The 20,759-nt window shown below is 43.3% G+C and overlaps 1 protein-coding gene across 1 annotated transcript in view; it reads left to right on the plus strand.

Moving 5' to 3' along the window:
* The window catches only part of PROS1 (protein S), a 45,243-nt gene extending 29,825 nt beyond the window's left edge, over window positions 1–15,418 (plus strand). The window contains 4 exon segments of the mRNA XM_073305611.1: window positions 1,775–1,943; window positions 2,896–3,044; window positions 3,748–3,970; window positions 12,491–15,418. Coding sequence (XP_073161712.1) covers window positions 1,775–1,943; window positions 2,896–3,044; window positions 3,748–3,970; window positions 12,491–12,657 — 708 coding nt within the window. The 3' untranslated portion in view covers window positions 12,658–15,418.
* The last annotated feature ends 5,341 nt before the right edge of the window (window positions 15,419–20,759 follow it).

A 20,759-nucleotide genomic window follows, 5' to 3' on the forward strand; every position in this document is an offset into this window, starting at 1 on the left:
TCAGCAGTGCTGACTGAAAGCTGCGCTACTGTACATGCCTTTGAGTTCAAAGAGACACAAAGTGCGTGAGGGTGACAAAATACCAGTGAGGTAATGTCTTTTATTGGACCAACTTCTGTTGGTGAGAGGGAGAAGCTTTTGAGTGATACACAGCTCTTCTACAGGTCTGGAAAAGGTAGGTACTCAGTGTCACTGCTAAATACAAAGTGGTACAGATTGTTTAGCATAAGTCGTTAACATATATTCTAAAAGACTATTCAAGGTGAAGTGGTCCCTTAACACACTTCCAGTGATGGGATAATAAAGTGTGGAGGGGAGTTAGTGGATTACAGATTTTTGTAATAAGCCATAAATCTAGTGTCTTAATTAAGACCATGATTTTTAGAGTCTAGTAAAGTGATGAATTTAAGCTCCCAGGCTCCTCTTTTCAAGGTGTTGTGCAGGAGGACGAGGACTGAGAGGTCAGAAATGGAGTGATTGTTTTGTGAAAAAAGTGTTTGCTGTTGGATAATACAGTGTTTTTATCTTTTTATCATTTTTTTTTCTGTGCAAGGTCATTTGAGAGCATAGTGATTGTCTAGTTTCATCCACATAGTTGTTGGGGCATTTGGAGAAGTAGATCACACAATGGAACGTGCCACCCAAACATCCCTGAGAGAACCTGCTTCATTGCAGGAAAAAAGCCCCTCTAATCACTCACCCCTAGTTGTCACCTACCGCTCTACATTGGAGGCCATACAGGGCATCATTAAACAATTACAATCCATACTCAATGGGGACCACATCTTGAAAGAAATCTTTCCTGAACTTCGAACAACCCACTAACTTCATATCAGAAGCAAGTCCCCAACAGACAAGAACTCCTCAACTTAAAGCAGCACCAGACCCTGCCACAACAATAGATGCAAAACCTGCAGACATATCTCCACTGCTACAATGATCACTCCCCTCCCCACCACAACATATCTTTCAAGATCCATGGGTCCTACCCCGAGCTGTCCCTTGGGTAGGGCAAATCGAGGCGACCGCTCCGGGCCCCGCACTTTGGGAGGCCCCACAGGCTGGTGCAATTGGTCCCGGAAGAGACGAATCTATCACTTCCTCCCCAGACCCCAAACCCCACTAGGGAAGGCCCTGGTCCTATCCATGCCTATCACAATGTGGTGTACCTCATCCCCAATGATGCCCCCAATGCTAAAAGTCAAAAATACCATATTACCCAAGGGCAAACACTTATCACAAAACAATCACTCCAAAGCTGACTTTCAGTCCTCGTCCTCAAAGGAAAGCTGCAAAACACTTTCCAAATGACAAGCCTGGGAACGTAAATTCCTAACTTTGCTAGACACTATAAATCATGGTTTTAATGAAGACTCTGGATTGATGGTTTATTACAACAAGGCAGCTTACATTGACCTCTCTGGAGCGTAGACCAGGCCTGAGTACTTTTCTCAGACCTGAAGAAGAGTTCTTTGTAAGCTCAAAACTTTGTTTCTCACGCCAACAGAAGTCAATCTAATAAAAGATATTACCTCGCCCACCTTGTTCTCTCTAATATCCTGGGACCACATGCAGTTTACAACACTGCAAACAGCAATTTGATTCCAAGACAGCTCTGAAGATCAGTGCTGTAATCTATGGCATTGATATAATTATGCTTTACTGTCCACCAGAAATAAATTGTCATGTAAAGTAACTCATTCTCTGTTGATTAACAATGTTTCTAGAGCAAATCTGTATGCAACACAAAAACCTGAATGTAACTCTCTTGCAGATTAACCCTCGACTAGATGGGTGCATTCGTGCCTGGAACCTGATGAATCAGGGAAGTTCAGGCATAAAAGAAGTTATTCAAGAAAAACAAAGCAAACATTGTTTAGTAACTGTGGGGAAAGGGTCCTACTACCCTGGCACTGGCATGGCAGAATTTCATATAAACTATAGTAAGTATTTTTTGGCCTTCTCCAACATGTCTTTATGCTGGACCGATGATTGAACTAATGAATGGCAAAAGAGTATGGGCTTCCCTCGGGCAAAGTTCCCACTAATTTCAGAGGGAGTTTTGCTTGAGTAACAAGCGTCGGTTCTGGCCTCACACATTATCAGTTTAATTTCTGCAAAGACCTCTACAAGGGTGGACTTGATCAAATTGGTCCTTTCCATCTCTAAAGGGTCTGATTCTGCTCCCATTTTATCAATGGAAGTTTTGCTATTGACGTCACTAAGAGTGGTTTGAGCCCCAAATGAAAGAGTCATATGGAATTATATTAGAGCAAGATACATTGCGGGTGCTGATTGTGATATTAAGTAACATGGTGCATTATTAGTGTGAAATTATGAAAAAAAAGCAGTTAATAAATATGGGCATGCCTTTTAGCTGCTGAGCTTGCAAACACTTTAGCACCTGTATAACTTTTATGCATGTGAGAATTCCCATTGGAGCAATGGGACTATTCCTGTGTGTGATGTTAAATGCATGTTTAAGCTATCAGTCTTCTGCTCAGCAGCAAAATTTTATGAGCAACCTGTTAGGCTTTTTTCTGGCTTAACCTTATAAACAGCCCTCTTATGAATGTGACAGTGAGAGAGGTAACAAAAAATAAATTTAAAAAAAAGACCAGGAAGCTGAAAAGGCAAGGAAAAACCCCAAGCTTTGTATGGCCATTCTTATGTTCTTAAGCTTAAAATGTCTCTTTCTATATGTTTAATATTAGAAATTTTGGGGAAAACTAAAAATGTAAAGCTCACCTTTTCACTGCAGATTTAGCCTTATTTTTCGTAGTGGGAATATAGATTAAATTGTAGGGGGGAAATGCTTGTAAATAACCAAACAGTATTTGGATGCTTGAAGCAGGTGTTTTTCGGGTTCATTAATTTCTTTTTTTGTTTAAACAGATAATCTTACCAATGACAAAGAATGGCTAATAAACATAACATTGACTATTCGCCCATCCAGAGGCACGGGTGTGATGTTTGCCTTGGTCTCTGGCAAAACAGTGCCTCTTGCTTTGTCCATAATAGACTCCAACTCCCCTAACTCACAGGTGATCTTACTGTTATCACAGTAACTTTGGGTCAGATCCTCATCTGGTGTAAATCAGTATAGCTCTTTTGACTTCAACTCTGTCTTCATTCTCCATCTGTAAAATGGGACTGATCCTAGTTACTTACTGTACTTCACAAGGGCGTTGTGAGGCTGAATTAATTGTTTGCAAGGTGCTCTGATAAAACAGTGATGAACTGCATAAAAAAGCCAATATATAAATAGGTCTTGCTATCCTTGAATTTCCCTCTATTCCCAGTTGTGGCAAGTAGCATGACAGAAGGCAGTATGTGCATATATGTATATGACGGTGACTACATATGTCTTTTTTAACCTGCTTGAAGTAGATACTTTGAGTGAAATGTTGGCTTCATTATAGTCAATGTCAAAACTCCTATCGACTTCCACAGGACCAGGATTTAACCCCAGAAATCTAGATCAAGATTTTCTAACAAGAATACCGAAAGAGAGACTCCTAAAAATAAAATTTAGGCAACTAAACAGGTGGCTTGGTTTCTCAAAAGCGCTGAACAACCCAGCAGCTTCTGTTGACTTCAGTGGATTTCCCAATTTCAGACACCTATTTTGAAAAACGTTGGCCATAATGTTTCCTCCAGTTTCTCCTTACAAATGTAAAATGCATCATAACTAAATAAAATAAGTGCTGGAGTTGTACGTGAAATGTTTTTTATTCTGCTGCCTAGGAAATCATTGTGACTATTGAGAACGTTATTGTTGCCCGGCTGGAGTCAGAGAGGTTGTGTACCTCCAAAAGAATGCTGCTGGGACTCCGAGTAAACAAACAGCTGCTTGAACTGACTGCTGATTCACAAACATACAGCACCAATTCTGAGCAAGAGCAACAACTGTCCATCCTGGATCAAGTAATGAAGAGACCTATTGTTACCTACTTAGGTGGCATTCCAGGTGAATTTTATTTCTTTTCATTGATGTGAATGAATTAGTCTTACTCAATATCCTGGGTTGTTGTGGTGTGGTGTTTGTTTTTGTTTTTTAAACAAAACACTTACCTACAGTAACTCCTTACTTAAAGTTGTCCTGGTTAATGTTATGTTGCTGATCAATTAGGGAACATGCTCGTTTAAAGTTGTGCAATGCTCCCTTATAAGTCATTTGGCAGCCGCCTGCTTTGTCCACTGCTTGCAGGAAGACCAGCCAGTTGGAGCTAGCTGTGGGGGGCAGGGCTTGGAACCAGGATGGACCAGCAACCCCCCCTCTCAGCTCCCCTAAGTTAGCCTGCTGGGCAGCTGCCCAGCAGGCTATCAGTTGTCGGCAGTTCACCTGTCCCTCCCCCCACCATGTGCTGCTCCTGCCCTCTGCCTTTGAGCTGCTCCCCCAGCCTCCTGCTTGCTTTGCGGGGTGGGGGGGGTGCACTAATGTCAGGGTGTCCCCCTGCTTCTGCACCCCGCTTACCCCGTCTTCCAGAGAGCAGGGGACACACACACACACAACAGGGCTCAGGAGGGAGCTTCCTGGCAACAGCTGCGGTCTCAGTGTGCTGATCTACTTAACAAGGCAGTGTACTTAAGAGTGGGGTCAGCATACGTAAAGGAGCAATGCGCATCTCTCTCTCACTCATGGTGTGTCTGTCTGCCATGCTTTCTCCCCTCCCTCCATTCGTGCTGCCTTGTAGAGTGTGAGGCTATATTAACAACAGTGAGTTAACCCTTGAGGGCTCAGCCAATTGCTAGTTCATCATTTTAGAGTAAGGCATTCCCTGGGAAATATCCCACCCTCTGACTTCACCACCTCAACCAAGCTTCACAGTCATCATTGCTGTGTATCAGTATTAAGTTGTTGTTTTAAAACTTATACTCTGTGTGTGTGGGTGTGTACACACACACACAGCCCTCTACCCCGATATAATGCGGTCTGATAGACCGCAAATTCGGATATAATGCAGTAAAGCAGCGCTCTGGGGACCAGGGCTGCTTTACCTCTTTATATCTGAATTCCTATTACCACAAGCGGTTCCTCTGTGTCCCCCCCCCACACACACACACACACTTGCTGTGGGCCTCCTCCCACGAGCACGCCGCTGCTCTGCTTCTCTCCCCCTCCCTCCCAGGCTTGCCGCACCAAACAGCTGATTCGCGGCAAGCCTTGGGGAGGGGGAGAAGAAGCAGAGCGGTGGCGGCATGCTCAGGGGAGGCGGCGGCGGAGCAGAGGTGAACTGGGGCAGGGGGCGCAGGGAGGGCCGCAGCAAGTAACCGGTGGGGAGGGCGCAGAGGAACCGCTCCCTACCTCAGCTCACCTCCACTCCGCCTCCTCCCCTGAGTGCGCCACCACTGCTCCACTTCTCCCCCCCCACCCCACCCCCCCGCTTCCTTCCAGGCTTCCCATGCCAAACAGCTGATTGGTACAGCAAGCCTGGAAGGGAAGGAGGAAGAAGCGGAGTGGTGGCTGCGCGCTCAGGGGAGGAGGCGGAGGTGAGCTGGGGTGCGGAGCGGTTCCTCTCCCTACCCCAATATAACATGGTCTCACCTATAAGATGGTAAGATTTTTTGGATCCCGAGGACCACGTTATATTGGGGTAGATGTGTAATATATAGTCTTTTGTCTGGTGAAAAAAAAATTCCCTGGAACCAACCACCCCCCTTATTTACATTAATTCTTATGGGGGAAACGGGATTCACTTAACATCGTTTTGCATTTTTCAGGAACGTAATTGCAACGTTAGGTGAGGAGTTACTGTATTTTTATCCTTGTATTGGAGTCAATTTGTAGAGCTTTTGATGCAGCCGGATACTTCAATAGTAAAATTAAGGAGCTATCTTAACAGCCCTGCAGCAGAGCTTCTCTCCAAAGGTCTATTTTTGGAAGTGACCCTATGGCACCTATTCCTAGGGGAAAATGGTGGTGTGCTGTGAGGTTTTTCGTTTTGTATTTTGGGTTTGTTTGTTTTTTGTCTTGAGTGATGAGAACTCCTGAAGTGCCACCTACTGATAGTTTCAACAAACTGCAGCAGCTTTAGATATTGTAAAAACCATCCATTTAAAAATAATGGAAGGAGAGAAAGGTGGGAGGAGGAAACAGGGAAAATGGGATTACGACAATACTTTCAGGTGGTGGTGGACAGCCTACATGATAGCAGGGAACTTGAAAGTTAAGTGAGTTAAAAAGATTCAATGTTTTGTTAAAACAATTTGTAAGTGAATTTTCAGCCCTACAACTCCTATCTTGTGCAGCCATATCTGAGCAGGCATGCTATGGATGTGCATCAGTGCCATGAGGCTTTGGAAAATCATATGCTAATTTGAAACCTGGGGTGGAGAGACACCTAAATCATAGGGTGGTTCTGAGGCTAAATTATCCTTGGTAAAAGTTTTTGACTTCCAAAGGGACTATAGGGAAAGACAAAGTATTAGCTTCCCAAGAGATCTCTAGAAGTTTGATGGGCAATTTTGAATTGGCATCTATTTTCTGTGGTGTATGTTATGTCCAGCCCCCTTCCCTGTAATTTCAGTGGGAGCAGGGTGAGTCTGCTGCATGAGAGGTGTGGAGGGAGGTTGCCAATTTTGGTTTGATGTTTTCCTGGAAGTTTCATCACATGACCATCTTTAACTAACGATTAATTTTTAATTCCTGGAGATTCCAGGACAATCCTGGAGGGTTGGCAACCCTAGTGCAGGAGTTGGTGGGGGTGGAGTGGGGTGGGGTAGGTGCATACCCCTTGCATGGCAGTGAAACTAGCTGTACAGGGTTCCTTCAAGGCAGTGCACAGTGGATAGGTAAGGCCAGCACATGGGCATCTGGGACCAGAGATCAACTGCTGCATCCTCTCCATCCTCCCACCACTGTAGAACAGTGGCTCTCAACCTTTCAGAATGACTGTACTCCTTTCATGAGTCTGATTTGTCTTGCATACCCTCAAGTTACTTAAAAACTACTTGCTTACAAAATCAGACATAAAAATACAAAAGTGTCACAGCGACTATTCCTGAAAAATGGCTCACGTTCTCATTTTTACCATATACTTATAAAATAAATCAATTGCAATATAAATATGGTAGGTACATTCCAGTGTATAGATTATAGAGCAGTATAAACAAGTCATGGTCTGTATGAAATTTTAGTTTGTATGGGCTTCGCTAGTGCTTTTTGTGTAGCCTGTTGTAAAACTAGGCAAATATCTAAATGAGTTGATGTACCCCCTGGAAGAGCTCTGGGTACCCTTGATTGAGAACCACTGCTGTTGAGGAAGCACATTACAACTGCAGATGCTTCTGCAACCTTGGGGCTGCATTGTCAGCCACCTCTGCGACCTCCTAGTGTGTGGGAGGCGAGGAAGAGATCTGTTCCCCACAAGTCTTATTGCACATCCTGGTAATGAGGGTGTGAATGTATCATAGAATGTAGGCACAAAAGAGGGTTACAAGTCGACCTGGGAAGGATATTTGTCGTGTCTTAACTTTTGACTATGTATGCACTGGATTGAAAACCAAAATAAAGTTAGCAGCAGCAAACTAGATGGGTGCTGTTCAAATTTGATCTTCACCATCCTCTATACTTAGAGTAGAGAATGCACCAAATACTGCACTAACATTAGTTCAATATCTTTTTGTTTGTTTGTTTGTTCAATATCTTCATAAATGATCTGGAGGATGGTGTGGATTGCACTCTCAGCAAATTTGCGGATGATACTAAACTGGGAAGAGTGATAGATACGCTGGAGGGCAGGGATAGGATACAGAGGGACCTAGACAAATTGGAGGATTGGGCCAAAAGAAATCTGATGAGGTTCAATAAGGATAAGTGCAGGGTCCTGCACTTAGGACGGAAGAACCCAATGCACAGCTACAGACTAGGGACCGAATGGCTAGGCAGCAGTTCTGCGGAAAAGGACCTAGGGGTGACAGTGGACGAGAAGCTGGATATGAGCCAGCAGTGTGCCCTTGTTGCCAAGAAGGCCAATGGCATTTTGGGATGTATAAGTAGGGGCATAGCGAGCAGAGCGAGGGACGTGATCGTCCCCCTCTATTCGACATTGGTGAGGCCTCATCTGGAGTACTGTGTCCAGTTTTGGGCCCCACACTACAAGAAGGATGTGGAGAAATTGGAAAGCATCCAGCGGAGGGCAACAAAAATGATTAGGGGACTGGAACACATGACTTATGAGGAGAGGCTGAGGGAACTGGGATTGTTTAGTCTGCAGAAAAGAAGAATGAGGGGGGATTTGATAGCTGCTTTCAACTACCTGAGAGGTAGTTCCAGAGAGGATGGTTCTAGACTATTCTCAGTGGTGGAAGAGGACAGGACAAGGAGTAATGGTCTCAAGTTGCAGTGGGGGAGGTTCAGGTTGGATATTAGGAAAAATTTTTTCACTAGGAGGGTGGTGAAACACTGGAATGCGTTGCCTAGGGAGGTGGTGGAATCTCCTTCCTTAGAGGTTTTTAAGGTCAGGCTTGACAAAGCCCTGGCTGGGATGATTTAATTGGGTATGGGTCCTGCTTTTGAGCAGGGGGTTGGACTAGATGACCTCCTGAGGTCCCTTCCAACCCTGATATTCTATGATTCTAGGATATTCTAGTTACTGTGAGTGGTAAGCCATCACTGTTTTAATTGTGTCCACTGTATCTAAACAAAGAGATCAAGCCAATGCTTATTCGTAGAGATCAGTAAATAGACTACTTGAACCACACTACGTTCTGAACAAGGAAGGTTTTAGCTAAAAGCCTTTTTTAAAAAAAAGATAACTGAAGAAAGGAACACTAACTGTAAATTCCAGTACTGTAAATTCCAAGAAGTTCTTTACACAGTATTTAATCACAGCTATTACAAGCACAGTGAGGCCCACTGACAGCAATTCCGGGCCCCAGGGCAGAACAGTCAATGGGCCCCTGCACAAGCCGCGTCTGCACGGACATGGTCCGCCTGACGTTTGGGCGGTGCTGCGCCTCTGCTGGCTGGTGCCCAGGGAGCTGCTGACCGCGCTCTTCTGGCACAACCAGGGCTTATACATGCCCACCTGGTAGGGTTGCCAACCATATAATTGCACAAACCCAAAGACCCTTTCCCGGCCCCTGCCCCACCCCTTCCCTGAGACCACGCCCTGTCCCACACCCTCTCCGAGGCCCCACCCCCTGCTCACTTCATTCCTCCTCCCTCCATCGCTTGCTGTCCCCCACCCTCACTCACTTCACCAGGCTGGGGCAGCGGGTTGAGGTGCAGGGTGCAGACTCTGGGAGGGAGTTTGGGTGCAGGAGAGGGTGCAGGGTGCGAGCTCTAGGTTGGGGCAGGGATGCAGGAGGGGGACAGGGGGTCGGCACTTACCTCTGGTGGCTCCTGAAAGCAACCAGCACATCCCTCTGGCAGCGGCTTCTAGGCAGAGGGCCCCTGAGGGGGTCTCCACATGCCACTGCCCACAGGCACAGGCCCCGCAGCGCCTGTTGGCTGCAGTTCCTGGCCAATGGGAGTTGCGGAGTCAGTGCTCGGGGCAGGGGCAGTGCATGGAGACCCCCTGTCCTCCCAAGGGCCGCAGGGACGTGCTGGTCGCTTCCGGGAACGGTGTGGAACAAGGGCCAGCAGGAAGTCTGCCTTACCCCTGCTGGCGGTGGCCGGGGGTCCCCAGGCCCTTTTAAATCTGTCGGGCCCCTGGGCAATTGCCCCTTTGCTCCCCGCCTGAGCACAGTGCTAACTGTAGTGTAAACAAAGCTGTAGGAAATGAGCTGCTGGTTTAAATCAAGTATCTCTATTGGCTAATGAGCCAACATTCACACTTGGAGAATGTGTACTGTGATTATCATTAAAGTCAGCTGTTGTCAATAGTTTCCACAAAGAAATCTGTCTCTAAGACACCTTCTTTCCCCCAATGTTCTTAGTTACTACAGTAATTGCCTCTTCCAAAAACATAGACAAAAAATGTTTTCAGATAACATTTTCCAACAGTTACCATACAATGTTAACTTGATCATAGGAACCCCTGGAGGTGATCCCTGAAAAGGTGAAGGGATTACTGATGAGTAAAATAGGGCACTTAAAGTATCCCTGTGCTGCCACAAACAAAATGAGCAGTAGAGAACAATGTTGTGAAGTTCCAAATCTATTTAAGGCAAATGCATATCTTATGGCTTTTCTAATTGGAATGGTTTCAGAGTAGCAGCCGTGTTAGTCTGTAGCTGCAAAAAGAACAGGAGGACTTGTGGCACCTTAGAGACTAACACATTTATTTGAGCATAAGCTTTCGTGAGCTACAGCTCACTTCATCGGAATGCAGCGCACGAAAGCTTATGCTCAAATAAATGTGTTAGTCTCTAAGGTGCCACAAGTCCTCCTTTTCTAATTGGAATGTCTCTCTCTGCTACATTTCTCCAAAATTTCAGTAACACAGAGATTAATTTTTTTTAAATAATTCAGTAAATTATTTTTCAGTGAGGCATGTGGGGTTCCGTAGTACCAGTCTGTTATGCAGCTGAGCAATCTGAATAGAGAAGACTAGTCCTACTGGGATTTTGCAAGTAGAGTCTCTAAGCACCTTGGCTTACAGCAGAGTAAACTCAAGCGGGCAATATATCTGTCAAAGGCTATGTCTCAAGGTCACCCCCTTGCATGGGTGCCTTATTTACCTAATACATTGTTCTCTGGAAAACAGCAATCCTGGGGTTTGGTTCTGGAGCATGGGGTTCATACCTTTGACTATACTTTGTAGCAGGTCCACTCTCTTCTGGAGGGCATATAAAGCAGTCCAAACAAAAGGAAAATACTTCCACCCCCAACTTTGGGCCTTCATCCTCATGCAAGGGAGTGGGAAACAGTCTTTCTGGCCCCAAAGGCAGTTTCAGCTCCCACTTACCTGCATTGCTAAAGCCAAGGCTTAGTCCCTGGGGGTTATAACAGAAAAAACAGACCAGCCCATCTCCTTCCTCAGAGAGCTCAGGCAGGCCTCATTCACCAACTGTTCATTAGTTGGTAACACAGCACCCACGTCTAGAGGCACTAGCTCTGCTTGTTTCAAAATATCACTCCAGCTGTGCTGAGTTCTTCCTTTTTAAGGGCCCTCCCCCAGGCCTGACAAGCCACACAAGTGCAGCAGGTTGGGGCTGATTGGAATCACAGGAACTAATCTCTTCTTGACTGGGGGGAGGGGGCAATCTGCCCCACTACAGTGTCACGCTTCCAAAGGAAATGGGAGAATCACAATCACTGGAAAACTTCATGGCAAGGCTGGATGATCATCAACTATAGGTTCTTTAGAGATAGCCACATTGTGCAGGGGTGTTAGATGACATTCTTGAGATCAGCTACTAACCCAGTTGATTCTAGTTGCTGAACATGCTCAGGACCAGATCCTCAAAGGTATTTAGATGCCTAACTCCCATTAAAATCAAGTGCGTGAGTTACAGTCCTAAATCTCTTTGACCTTGGATCAATTCCAACCTACCTCACAAGAACTTTGTTGTACCCTATGCCTCACAGTAATGCCTGCTTGAGCATTTGTAATGAAGTAAATGTATTGTTTGCTGACAATGCATCATTGGCTGACATTGGCCTAGTTTAATAGGTCTGAATAGATTAGAAATGGAAAGAGTGGGACTTTTACAGAGAACTCACTGGAAAGAAGAAATGACAAAACTAGTCTGGAGAGTTCTCATGGGGTCCCCTGTTTTTGAACTATGGATTGGAACCCAGAGTAGCTTTTTGGCCAGATAGAAAGATTACTCTAACAGTGAATTTTAAATACATAAACATCTGTTACTAGGTCAGGACAAGAAAACTGGGGATGCCAGGAAATATGGTATTAACACTCTCCAATCAAGAAAGTATATATTATTTTGAAAATCTTCCATTTTGTTAGGTTTTTAGATTAGAGGAAGGTTCTAATGCAGTGGTCCCCAAACTTTTGGGTGCGTTCAGAGTGGGGATGCAAGGCAGGGCCCGAGACAGCCCCCACGAGGGGTGGGAAGGGAGAGCCCTCCAGCCTCGCCCCCAGCTGCCAGCCCCCACCGCCATGGTTCTACTCCTGGCCCCAGCCCTGGCTGCGGTTCCAGCCCCGTCCCTGCCCCACCCTCGGCCCGGCCATGACTCCAGCCCCAGCCACGACCCCTTTACCCCTGTCCACACTCTTCCTCCCTCCCGCTCCTACCCCCCGCCCCCGCTCCCAGGAGCTGCATCCCCAGATCCCGGGGTGGGTGGGGTGATGTGGACAGGAGTAAGGGGGGCCTGACGTGAAATGTTTGGGGACCACTGTTCTAATGCATATTGCAAATATTCCAAACCTTCCTCAGTTTGCGAACATCATCTTAAACACTCAAACAAGGGGAAGAAGAGTTTATGGAGGGAAGTGAAATGTTTCCTATTAAGTTGTCATTTCCTGCCATGGATCATTGACTGATGAGAAATGGGAAGTTTCCATGCTTTTACTCATATGAAAAGCATATAGGATGTTGGAAGTCTTGGCGTAATTCATTTAATGTGGTTTCTGTGTAGATGTTCCCGTTGGTGCTACACTACTGACGGCCTTTTACAATGGCTGCATGGAGGTAAAGGTCAACGACATACAGCTGGATCTGGATGAAGCCATCTCTAAACACAATGACATTCGATCCCACTCGTGCCCACTGACTGCGTATGAAATGAATGAATTCTTAAACTAGCATTCTCCCTTCAGATATAATTTGCGTAATGAGTCTCATGTCATAATGAAACCTGTATTATTTTACTCAAAATGTTCTGAGAAAGGAGTTCAACTGGAATGTTTCTATCCCCTTAATGTAGTTTGGGAAGATAAAATAAACTCCACTTTTTTTCGGCGATAAAAAGACAAGATGAAGACTAAAATCCTGTGAAAATGCTCTTATCCATGTCAGTGATAATATCTTTAAACTAGATTTAAAGATTTCTTTTGGGTGGAACCATCTTTTTTTCCACCACTGATGCAGTTCCCTTTTTGTGTTTTACTCAGCTTGAAGAGTCAAATCAGGCCAGTCTGGCTGTCACTCTTCGTTCTGATGCTTTAGCACACAGCTGTGGTGTTTGGGTTGCAAGCGCTATGAGCAGGTTTGAATCTAAACAAAACGGTTTTCATTTAAGTTTCTAAAACAAAATGTATGAAAATGTCTTAGCAGGTTTTGGAAAATGTGTTTTTTGAAAAGTCTAAAGTTATGAGCCCAAGGTCCCTGTCACTAGACTTCTGAATCACAGCATGATTTTGGGGTGCAATATCCAAACCCAAGCTTTTAGTAAATATCACATCTTTTCTTAAAAAGAAAGAAATTAGTAAAGTGGCTTTGTAATCCTTATAATGTACTGGACCAACTTTTCCACTCGAAACCTCCTTTTATAGGTGCATTTCAACTTATGTTGCACACTTCCGCAGAACAAATCAAAATGACAGAAGATGACATTCGATGACTCCTTGGGATAGACTAGCTTAGGGTTAACATTAATTCTTTCCATGTTTTCCATCAAGGAATCCCAGCATTGTACTTCAAACTTCAAGGCTGTCTGATTGTTTGTTTGATTCAGAGCTCCATTAAGAGGGACACACTGCCACACTTAAATTAATTCAGTACCATGCTATTATCAGAAAACAAATGCCAGCAGTTTTATACAGATAAGTTGCACAGATGAAGCAACATCAGTCAGAGTTACAGGACACCAAATTGGAATTTACCAAATTAAGCTAGGGACCTCACAGGCAAGCAAACAGACTTCCCCATTCATGAGGAATGTCGCGGTCCAGAGTTTCGTAGTCACTCCTTCATACATAAAACTGTTAGACTAGTTCTCTCCTCAGGCCAATCCCTCAAAACTGGGGATGAAATCCCCATCACTTCTGCTTCTGTGGACCTATAGAGAGAGGGATACAGCTGCATTTGAAAGCCATATTTCAGCTAGAGTTGTTTATTTACAGGAAGCCCCAAATTTTACAGCCATATCATACTTAAAGCCATAGCCCCTCTCAGCCAGATTAACAAGGAAAGTTGATTAAGGCAGGAAGGAATGAGTTTTCTGGGAAGTATCCAGTTCACACATTTCTGGCTTCCTTAATCTCCTTTGAGTGGGCTTTCTCTTCCCTGTCTCATTTTCACACATCCAGTAATTCTGGCTGCTCTCACATTTTAGTCAACATGAACAAACAAACAAAGGAGAGAACAGGCTTAAGCAGTGACTACTTTTCACCTCCAATTACAGAACTATTATCTATCAAAATACCTGAATCAGGGTTTGCTTTCTAAGGGCCAAATTGTAATATATTTGGTGCACCAGGATTAGAAATTTACTTACCAAGAGATGGATTATGCCATCCTTACTCACTTTGAGAACTACCTTAATTCCTCTGGAAATCCCACTGAAATAAATGGGGTTCCCTGTGGTGTGAGGTACTGCACAATGTAAATGTACCCCAAAGTATAGAATCTGGGCCTAATTTTTCAATTGTATTTTGTTGGCTGCTTTCCCACCTCCCTCTTAAACTTCACTTCTCACCCTGACTTTATTACATAACATTATGAGTATAATGGATGAATGTTTGCTATGGTTTCCCATAGAAGCCAGTCTCAGGTCCTTGGTAAAAGGAAAACTTAAAGATCACTTGAAGCCAGTCTCCAATAGCTAATCACCAGTCAGCTAATGCCCCACCACTGTGAAGTGGCATCATGATGCAAAATTGCTTAAGTTTCCCCAATGTGTCTCCTTTAAATACTTACGGAAAAAGTGCCACCGCCCACCGCACTTACCTCATTTGGACCCAGTTCAGTAAAGCACTTAAGCACATGCTTAGGGCTCATTGAAATCAGTTTGAATTTTGTGCTTAAATGCTGTGCTGAAATGGGGCTTTGGTGAATTGGTCAATCTAAACATGCGAGTTAAATAATTGCTGCATTTGAAATTTAGTAGCAACAGCCCCAGGAAGTCAAATTGTCTTCAGGAAAGTAGATCTTATGCTTTTCAGCTTCCTTGCCTTCCACAACAATCATAGAAACATGAAATAAGAATGTCAATATGACAGATGTTTATGTCAACCAGGACCGGCTCTAAGCACCAGCAAAGCAAGCACGTGTTTGGGGCATCACAGTTCCAGGGGTGGCATTACAGCCACCCTTTTTTTTTTCGCTTGGGTGGCAAAAGATCTAGAGCTGGCCCTGATGTCAACATGTGTACCACACAAGAAAAAAAGTTTGGATTTTTTGTTTCGTAAATCCTAGAGAGACACAGGAAATTGCGGAACACAGGAAATAGTTAAGTCACACTAAATCACACAGGTTTCTGATAGGGGCACTAGCTGTATTTTGTTTCCTGTACGGATACTTTAGTGTATTCTCGTCTTATGTAAAGCTCTGTTGAATTTTTGAATGTGTAAGTGCCTCCATGTTTTCAACATGCAATAAAGGAGAATCTACAAGTTTCTTTTCATTTCAAGGTGTATTTGCATATCTTTGATTCATTTAAACTGTACACCTCTTGTTCTGATGATCAAATGTCTTACTTAAGAATCTGTGGTAATTTTCAGTATAAAAAAATTCAATAACTCAAAGCTCATTTGCTGTTCAAATATGAATCCATATTCCCTAGATTAATGGTGGGCTTTATTAATGATTTAATATTGCCAGTATCAACTAAACTGGGTTGACGTTACATGCAAGAAGCAAGATTAATGAGAGAAGTTTATCAGCTTCTGTATTTTCACATTTTGCATACAATATTTTGCACATTTTCTAGCACCTGAAATCCAGATGTGGGCTCTAATTCTCATGTACACTAAGGCCCTTTAATACCTACATATACAACCACTTTAAGGCTCCTTTGCACTCCAGAGTAGTATATATTGACCTTCGAGTGACTGGGAATCAGCCATATTGTTTAATTTTATCCCAAGGATTGCCACCTTCAAGGAAACAGAAGAAACAGGTCCAAACATTATTAATAATAAACCATAAAAAATAATAATACATAATAATTAGTATTGTTCTCAGCAACCCCGGTCCAGACAAGCGCTTAAGTATGTGTTTAACTTTAGTGGGATTACCCACATGCTTAAAATTAAGCATATACTTAATGGGGCTAGCTGCATCAGTTGTAAGCCCAGAACGATGCCACTGACTTTTGTGGATTTATACTAGTACAATAAAGCAGAATTTGGATCATGCAAAAAAAAAAAGCCTTTCTTTAAAAAAAAAATTACAATTCTTAAAACAACATTTGGTGTTAATAAATTAAGTACCAGGGGAACAAAAGGAGAAAAGAAAGCTCTCTGATTAAACAGAAAAAAATGAATACCGTACCTCAAATTGTAAGATACAGATATCAATATACAGGCTTTTCAACTGCTTGACAAGGATGACAGTGTTAGCTATTTGGACATTCCAAGCACCAATTTTACATTTGTCACTAACACATAGGATACCAGAATGGTCCTTTTCCAAGGTTTCATTAGTCATTTTCACCTTACAAAGTGAGTTCACTGAGGAATGCTGTTACACAGTCAGTGATCATGCAGTCGCTAAAAGCTTTGGGGGGTGCCATAAGATTGTCAATGATGGACAGAAACTGAATATCCAGCTGGACCACTTTAAGGTCCTAACTAGAGGTGACCTGGGCAACTCTCAATCTGCAAGGAGGCTACAATTTTCCAGGCACAATTATTTATAGTCATAGTTCATATCACTTGGATATCCAACTATCTGATGAGTGGGTGCAGTCCTGTAATATATCTGCATAACATGAGTGGCACCCACAAATAATAGTTCCTGCAATTATTTGCTCTTCAGACTTTAGAAAGAACCTAGCATGTTTTAGGTGGTAACAGAATCTAGGTAGGGATCATTATCATTAGTACCAACATATTGCAAGTGCAGAAGAATGGAGGGCAGGTTATAAAAATCTGCACCAAAATGTTTTAGGAAAAACATTGTGAGAGTAAAGTTTATGCTGATGTTTTTAGCCAACATTTCCTCTCCACTCAGTGACTATGCCCCAAGTGTTAATTTGGTCTCCTCCCTTCACTTTAGGAGTGATTAGATTACAGTGGTGTTATATGGGTAAGGGGCTAAATCTTGCCCAAGCTGGCTCTGCAAGAGGGAGCAGGATGCTAGCATTTGTATCACTTAGACTTCTATAACTCCTTTCTTCATAGAAGTTATCATTTACAAACGGCACAGTGGTACTTCATTCAAAAGAGTAAGTTATGGCTCTCTAAGAAGCTCAGTTCTACTAATATGGTCTCTTTCCCTTATGGACCTGAATTGCATCTGAACAAACTAATCAAGTGGGTGAAGGTAGATAACAAATGTCCAGGATTATATAGCATTTGTTCATGGAGTTTCACATACAACTCTTCCCTGTGCAGTATTTGCTGGCTATTAAAATGTGCTGAAAAGGATAAAACAAAATGTTTCTCCTCTGTAATAGATCAGAGGCGTGTCACCTTTTTAAGGATTAAATTTAGACATCCATGCAAAAAATTCACCAAATGAAGACACTCCTGGCAAATTTTAACATCTAACATCACTAAAGCTTTCTCACAGTAATAGTGAATCATCCCACACTATAAACCTTGCCAGGGCTTTGTCAAAGGCAACACGCTGACTTTTGTATCAGTCACATCAAACACTTTTTGATTTCAAAAGGTATTCAAAGATATAAAGCCAGCACAGTTCCACAAAGACTAGCTGAAATGCTTTCTTTAAAAAAAAAAAATATCCAGGCATCTGTAATTAATGTTTTTTTCCTACTGATTTTTTCCCCAATAGTAAAATGGTCTTTGAAGTTTGCAACATACATTTTCCTCCTTTTACGGATGTGGTGCTTCCTCTTGCCCCTCCAGTGTGGATTTCACAGTAAGCCCTATTGTTTGTTTGGTTTATAGAAGGCCAGGCTTGCAAATGCACTTACCTGCACACCCAAGTCAGCCATGCACACTTAAATTTCACAGGAGTTTATGAAGCATCTATCATTAATGCAGTTGCTAGGAGAAGATACTGGGTGAGAGAGTCTCTGTTTTGCAATGTGATCAGTTAGCCAGACCTGCCAGACATCTCACACCAGACTTCAATGGAAGGAGAATAGGGCCAATGCTACCCATATGTCTGAGACCCAGGGCTTTCATATAAGTGCTCTGCTTCTTTAAGCCTAGTAGAATATTACAGCATCTCTTCCTTTCCAGTCTAGGTCTGGGCTAAGAAAACGTAGTGCTCCATGCTGCAACCACAAAGGGAGATCTAGTTGGGTTTTCAAGATACTGGGGCAGATTCCCACCTCTATTACATCAGTGTAAATCCAAAATAAATGACTTCAATGGAATTAGACAGCTATGAACCAGAGTAACATCAGAATTGGTCCCAAAATGGTCCTTCACTGGTGGGTATTAATTAAGAGCACTGACCCTGTGTTCTACCCTTGACCGGGAATGGAATTAGCCTCATGTCACCTATAATATTGATGTTCTGTCTTTTCAAGTAAGGGCTGCTTTTACAAGCATTTAACTTTGTAGACAAAGATTAATGACTGACCATCTCAAAAATGCTCCATTTGAGAAATTCATTTCTTTAAATAATTAATGGCAAGAAACAAACCTTCGGAACATGATATGATGCAGTTATGATATTGCCGGATTTCTTTACAGCACTAATGAGCATGCACCATTCCTCTTTGAACTAGCTTGGCAGTGAAGCATTTTACAGAAACAAAACAACTCTAATGCTGACCAAATGTTAAAAGGATGGGTTGAGGTTTTCATATCAGGGGTGTTTCAGAGGGAGTAGCTGCAGCTACAGACTCTATGTCTGGAAATAGCAGGACTTAGTAAGCAGTGCATTTGGTCCATCTGTGGATTGTTTATTTGATTGTTTGTTTGTTCTCTGTGTATAGGCTCCATAGCTGGGCTGTGGGCCATTGAGTAAGCCCTTGGAGCTCTGATCAGTGCCTTGCTAAAGGCTGAGAGGGTCTCATCCTCGGAGCTTTGATGAACCCAGCTGTTTGAAGACTCTGAGTGGCTGTCATAAATATAAAGGGAAGGGTAACCACCTTTCTGTATACAGTGCTATAAAATCCCTCCTGGCCAGAGGCAAAATCCTTTCACCTGTAAAGGGTTAAGAAGCAATGGTAACCTTGCTGGCCCCTGACCCAAAATGACCAATGAGGGGACAAGATACTTTCAAATCTGGAGGGGTGGGAAAGGTTTTTTGTCTGTCTGTGTGATACCTTTGCTGGGAACAGATCAAGGATGCAAGCTCTCCAACTCCTATAAAGTTAGTAAGTAATCTAGCTAGAAAATGCATGAGGTTTTCTTTGTTTTTTGGCTTATAAATTCGCTGTGCTGGAGGAAATGTGTATCCTGTTTTTGTGTCTTTTTGTAACTTAAGGTTTTGCCTAGAGGGATTCTCTATGTTTTGAATCTGACTGCCTGTAAGATTGTCTTCCATTCTGATCTTACAGAGTTGTTCTCTTATCTTTTTTTGTTCTTCTAATAAAGTTCTGATTTTTAAGAATCTGATTGAGTTTTTTGGGTCTTAAAAATCCAAGGGGTTTGTGCTCATCTTGTTTATTCTCAAGCATCCCCAGAAAAGGGGGTGTAAGGGCTTGGGGGGATATTTTGGGGAAATAGGAACTCCAAGTGGTCCTTTTCCCTGGTTCTTTGTTAAAGCACTTGGTGGTGGCAGCGTTTTACCTAATCCAAGGGCAAAGACTTTGTGCCTTGGGGAAGTTTTAACCTAAGCTGGTAGAAATAATCCCTAGAGTTCAGAGTGGGGAAGGAACCTTGACAGTGGCTAATCACTCCCTGGGTGGTGAGGAGCCGAGGAACTCGGAAGTGTGCTGAAAAAGAAGACCATCCAAGCCATCTTTTCTGAGATCCTTCCTGTCCCTTAAGCAAAGAAAAACAGAAGGCATTTGGGAAGTAAATCTCTGGCTAGTAAGTAGTGTAGAGTGTAGGGCTTTGGTTTTGTGGAACATTGGTCCACCTTCTATGGGAGGAGTGAGCTGTATAGTTTGATGGCTTCCACCTCAGTAGAAGGGTGTCCAATCTCCTCAGAGACAGGCTGGCTAGAGTAGGCAGGAGGGGGGTAAATTAATAGCAAAAGGGGCAGGTAAAAAGATGGAAGATATGAGTGCTCAATTAGCACAAAATCCAAGATGTTCAGAAGAAAATTAATCAAGGAACCAGAGGACACGAAGAGAAGAAATTCTTGAATTGCCTAGACACCAATGCTTGGAGCCTGGGTAACAAACAGCAGGCAAAACCTAAGCTGGTAGAAATAATCCCTAGAGTTCAGAGTGGGGAAGGAACCTTGACAGTGGCTAATCACTCCCTGGGTGGTGAGGAGCCGAGGAACTCGGAAGTGTGCTGAAAAAGAAGACCATCCAAGCCATCTTTTCTGAGATCCTTCCTGTCCCTTAAGCAAAGAAAAACAGAAGGCTTTTGGGAAGTAAATCTCTGGCTAGTAAGTAGTGTAGAGTGTAGGGCTTTGGTTTTGTGGAACATTGGTCCACCTTCTATGGGAGGAGTGAGCTGTATAGTTTGATGGCTTCCACCGCAGTAGCAGGGTGTCCAATCTCCTCAGAGACAGGCTGGCTAGAGTAGGCAGGAGGGGGGTAAATTAATAGCAAAAGGGGCAGGTAAAAAGATGGAAGATATGAGTGCTCAATTAGCACAAAATCCAAGATGTTCAGAAGAAAATTAATCAAGGAACCAGAGGACACGAAGAGAAGAAATTCTTGAATTGCCTAGACACCAATGCTTGGAGCCTGGGTAACAAAC

This window comes from Lepidochelys kempii, chromosome 1, assembly GCF_965140265.1.
Source record: "Lepidochelys kempii isolate rLepKem1 chromosome 1, rLepKem1.hap2, whole genome shotgun sequence".
In the NCBI taxonomy this organism is placed as follows: Eukaryota; Metazoa; Chordata; order Testudines; family Cheloniidae; genus Lepidochelys; species Lepidochelys kempii.